This window comes from Malania oleifera, chromosome 2 (assembly GCF_029873635.1).
Source record: "Malania oleifera isolate guangnan ecotype guangnan chromosome 2, ASM2987363v1, whole genome shotgun sequence".
Taxonomy (NCBI): Eukaryota; Viridiplantae; Streptophyta; class Magnoliopsida; order Santalales; family Ximeniaceae; genus Malania; species Malania oleifera.
This window is the reverse complement of record NC_080418.1, coordinates 127,528,064-127,533,112: the sequence shown is the minus strand read 5'-3', so window position 1 is coordinate 127,533,112 and position 5,049 is coordinate 127,528,064. Positions and strand designations below refer to the sequence as shown.

General features: G+C 36.1%; 1 protein-coding gene across 1 annotated transcript; it reads right to left on the bottom strand.

The window, feature by feature from the left end:
* On the bottom strand, positions 1 to 3,175 carry LOC131148017 ((+)-neomenthol dehydrogenase-like). The gene is made up of 5 exons (XM_058097754.1): positions 2,912 to 3,175; positions 2,209 to 2,455; positions 1,485 to 1,562; positions 1,104 to 1,289; positions 1 to 620 (listed from the first exon to the last, which is right to left on the bottom strand). The coding sequence occupies exons 1-5, from the start codon at positions 2,941 to 2,943 to the stop codon at positions 243 to 245; spliced, it is 921 nt and encodes a 306-aa protein (XP_057953737.1). The 5' UTR covers positions 2,944 to 3,175; the 3' UTR covers positions 1 to 242.
* Between the last annotated feature and the right edge of the window lie 1,874 nt (positions 3,176 to 5,049).

Here is a 5,049-nt window from a genome sequence, read left to right as displayed (position 1 = left end):
TTATCTGCAATTAAATTTCCATATATCATGGCTTTGTAAAACACAATCGATCTTGTTAATTTGGATTGAAAGATGAGCTCACAAACTCGTGGAATGGTAATAATAATCCAACCAAAAAGAAAAGAAAAGAAAAAGATTATCACGGTCCCCGAGCATAGTTTGGCAGTGACAAAAATAGTCTTTCCAGCAGACAGCAGGCAAGAAATGGATCTCTAAACTTGCTACAACTTGAAAAGGGAAAATCAAAAGGAGGCCATCTCAGTACGATCGAAATAGCAGCCTGTAGGACCTCCACGAGGCAGAAGAGCCACCATGACTGGGCCTCTGGCTCCCTCTTCCAGAGTCATGGTTCCAGTATGCCAGTTCAGGTCCGTGTCGACATAGCCAGGATGCACACAGTTTATGCACATCTCTGGGTAGTTCTTGGCAAGGACTCTGGTGTAGGCATTGAGTGTGGCCTTGGAGATGCTATACGCTGGCAGCATCAGCGTCCATCCGTTGGCTTCCAATGCATTCTCTTTGAGATCATGCATGAATCTTTGTACTACTGCGTCCACCTTCTCCTCGGTTAGATTGGCTAGATCCCCTAGTTCATTTCTTGTTTGTTCATTGGGAATTCTCTGCATTAAAAGGTTATATATATTTCTCTTACACAATGTTTCTTATGCTAGAATGAAATGGATTGGTAGTGGGACGTAATGAAATGTTATATAACAAAAAGTATACAGACTGATTCCGTTCTTGCCCACCAAATGGATTTATAGATTCATGTTACCATGTTATATAAAATTGTTGGGAGAGTAGGAAATGAAGAAGGATGGATGGAAAATGAGAGTAGAACACCATTTTTCTCTCTTGTTTGGTGGGATGGAAACTATTTAAGGAAAGAAAATACATGGGAATGGGCTTTTTTGCTCCAAAAAACCAATTGCTTAAAAAGTGAGAAAATGGGTGGAAAGAAACGGCTCATGATTGATCTGAGTAACTATCTCACTTCAAAAAGGTAATCCTTTGTCACTTGGTTCATTTTTTCTTCTCCCTTATATGATTTTTTTTTTCCTCATCTTTTACCAAGCATATGGCAGTTATTATGAAATTCTTACCCAAAGCTCACTCCTAAGGGAGGATACATTTACGATGCTTGCTCCTGAAGGGGAAAGCCGTAGCAGCGGAAGAAGAGCCTCTGTAACTCTCTTGCAGCCATAGTAATTAGTGTTCAAGCATTCTTCTGCCTTCTCATATGTCGTTTTAATCACACCTTGAACCAAGTTGGTTGCCTTGCCTGAGAGCTGCGTCAATAAGATGTCTTTAAGGATTATCTACACCAGATTGAGGTCACGCGACCTTTGCAACACTAATGTTTCGTTTGCTTTGACCATCTAAAGTAATGTTTTTGCTTTCAAAAGTAAAAATCAAACCAATTTTACTTCTGAAAATAGGGAAGTACATTTTAAAGAGGTCAAACCAAGTGATTGCTAACTTACCCAAGTTTTAGGATCAATATTTAAGGCCTTCAAGCCATCCTCATCAACTTTAACTCCGGAAACCCCAGCATTATTCACCTGCAGATCAAGCCAAATGATCAAATTCATTTTTTTTTTTCTACAAAGACCTTCTTCTCTCAAGGAGGGTGAACCTCCATACAATGTCTCCACAAGGACACACTCAACTCAATTTTATACAACCTATCTAACCCCAACCCCTCCACTCCCCCACAGCCTCCTAGACAATGCTAGTAAGGCTCAAACCCTCGCCCTCTTAATCGGGAGGTGAAGCTCGCAATTTCCATCTCATTTAATAAATTGATCGATCCATATGACGTTACAAATATACAACCTTATGTTGGTCCCAAATAAAATGAAAACAGAATAAGTACAAAAAAAAAAAAAGGAATTATTAAAAGCAATGCCCTAATAAAATTAGGTTTTCCAATAAAAAATATGCAATGAATTCGCATAGTTGACATATGTACCATACCCTAGCCACAACCTAGCCCACTGTTACTCACTTTTTCTACATCCAAGATGATGTAATAATATTCCTTTGCTCGTAGAGAATACAACGCCCCAACAAATAACCAATCAGGATTCATATTATAGAGATTTTATGAAATTTTTGCACTCTTTCGACTACCTAATACCTCTTCTTTTACAAAGTGGGCAATAGGCTTTCATGGAAATATCAGTAGATTTGTGTGTGTGAACATACCAGGATGTCAAGCCTCCCGAATTGGGTTTCAATGAACTTGACCAAGGATGCAATGCTGAGGGGATCAAGAACGTCAAGCTGGTGGAAAAGTACATTGGAGAAGCCCGATTCCACCAGCGCCGACGCCGCTGCTCTCCCCCTCCCCTCGTCCCTGGCCGTCAGCACCACGGCCGCCACCCCTGCCGCCGCCAGCTGCCTCACCGTCTCCAGTCCTATGCCTTTGTTAGCACCAGTAACCACTGCGTACCTGCACCCACCATGTCCCGACTAATGAAAACCAATTGGATCTAAGAAAGAAGGGGAATCGGAATTGAAATGGAATTCCTATAAAGTCAAGCAAATAATATATAATGCAAGGAAAAAAAAAAGGAAAAATGGATTTCTATTTCTAAAGTTGATTCCGAGTACAGATCCAAAGTGAACTGAAACTGTACAAAAAAGAGGGGTGATTTACCTCGTTCTTTAGAATTGTTACAATTGTATGAACATGAATGCTAAAATTTATTAAAACTCATACAAATCCACATTCAATCTTTCCATTTCATACTCACGGTGAATTTAAACAAAACATATCACAAAATCATCTTCAATTCCATACTTCCAAACAAACATAAATGTCATAAAAAAAAAAAAAAAACGGTGCATTTTCATTTCCGATTTCAAAAATTAGATCCAGAAAATTTAAAAATTGAAACTGTTGTACCTTTCTTGCGATTGACTTCCATTGAGGCCCATTTCTGCAGTTGTTCTTCGAAGGAACCTTGTTGATCACTGATCAGCCGAGGCAGAGCAACTTCGCCTTTGGTCAATGGAGGTATTTTATTTATTTACAACTTTCTTATTATTTTATTTTATCTTCCCTCTATGGGTTGGATTCTCTCATATTTTATCAATGTCTCCACCTTCCCACCGAAAGTCTGAAAACAATTTGCAGAAAAGAAGCGCATACTGCATGCATAATTCATGCACCTATGCTTCTTGATTGTTTTATTTATTTATTTTTTTTGTTGGGGGTATGGAGTTAAAACCTTAAAAAAAAACAAACTTAATATAATTTCACTGTACTTTAATACAATAAATATTTTTTATACATATTACGAAATCATATTAGATTTGGGGAATACATTTAAAATATATAATTTTTCTTCGCTTGAAAATTATACCCGGTAGGCCGTAAGGAGGACACCAAGGGCATAAGTCATTATTAAGTTAAAATATTCATATACTATGTGTTGATTTTTTGAGTCTGATCCCTGTTTTGATGCTGACAAAGCACATGTTTCTTATATGTGTTTTTGGCATGTGCACAAGTTCATTAATTTAACTCACGTATAAGGAAACGGAGATGGAAGCTTGTAGGACTTAAAACCTATATGATCAGGCACATTTCATAAAGTCGAAAGAGCAAAAAAGAAGATAAAGAAGAAATTTGATTGTAATTGTTTATGTATTTAAGTTTTTATTATTTGATCTGTAATAATGCATACATCTCCATGATATAAATAAAATGCTCAAAATGACTATAGACAAACCCTAGGGACCAACACATTTCTAAGAAAAACCTTTTTTCTAAAAGATTAAAATCATACAAAAGGTTTAGAAATATTTTAGGGTCATATTTTGGGCAAAAACAGACTTCGGTCGGCCGAAGTTGGGTTTTTAGGCTTAATTCAAAAGTTTCGGTCGACCAAACCCTTTTAGTTCAAATTAGCTTGGTCGATTGAACTAGCCCTAAGTCAAAAGTTTGAGTTACTTAGTCGACCGAACTCTTTTAGTTCAAATCAGCTTGGTCGACCGAACCAACCCTGAGTTAACAGTTTGACTTGCTTGGTCGATTGACCCACTTTTGAACTAACCTTCCTTGGTCGACCATCCTTTGAGAATTTCACTTTTCTACCAACTTGGTCGACTGAACTCATAGTTCAAAATAGCCTTGGTTGACCAAACCTCAAAGATGGTCAACCGATCTTTTTCCTTGGTCGACCGAACCCACGAAGGGTTCAGAATCGCCTTGAGACAGTCGACCATATCCTTAGTTCAAATTTGCCATAGTTGACCAAACTTATAAAAGTGGTTGATGGAACTTTTTCCTTGGTCGACCGAACCTCTTAGGTTGGGTTATTTTTCAGCACTAATTAAGCTTAATTTTTTCATTAAACAATTCAAAAAATACCAAGCGTGTCCCCAACAGTCATAAAATTCCCAAAGTCTATATATACCATTTTCATTTGCTTAATTAGCAACTTTGATTATTTTCAAAAACCTATCAAATCATTTTATTAATTAAAGTTCCCCACTTATAATTTTATTGCAAAATCATTTTTGGGGTAAATGCTTATACTCTCCAAACTCTCTTTGATTCTTTCCTTGAAACATTTTTAAGAGAGTATTTTGTTTGTGCATTTATTTTGATTATGTTTATTACAAAAACAAATTTTAAGTATAAATCCTAATTTCTCCAAATACTTTTTATTACTAATCTTTGTTGGAGAAATACTTATTTTATTTTAATCTTTGAAGCGTTCTCAACATCAAAAATCACACATCTTCGTTTTTGTAAAATATCAATAAGACCAAAAACTCTAGGTTCTCCGGTTTGCATTTAAAAAATATTTTTAGGAGAATATTTTATTAAGAGCTCAAATCTTTGAAGCATTTTATCATATATATCTTTCTTCAAATATTGAAATATTTGTTTTGAAAAACACTCTTTCTCTACTGAACATATTTCATATCATATTAGAGTATGCACTTTATGAGCTTAAACATATACATCTTTACTTGTATTTTTAGAAGCATTATCTTGTACAAAAATATTTTTAATGTATCGGTTGGGTTCAA

Excerpts from the sequence above, each read along its gene's own strand:
- LOC131148017 (XM_058097754.1), bottom strand. The coding sequence starts at position 2,943 with ATGGGCCTCAATGGAAGTCAATCGCAAGAAAG. Across the intron at positions 2,456-2,911 it reads GGAAGTCAATCGCAAGAAAG|GTACGCAGTGGTTACTGGTG; the intron begins GTACAACAGTTT and ends TGGTGGGTGCAG. Across the intron at positions 1,563-2,208 it reads TCGGGAGGCTTGACATCCTG|GTGAATAATGCTGGGGTTTC; the intron begins GTATGTTCACAC and ends CTTGATCTGCAG.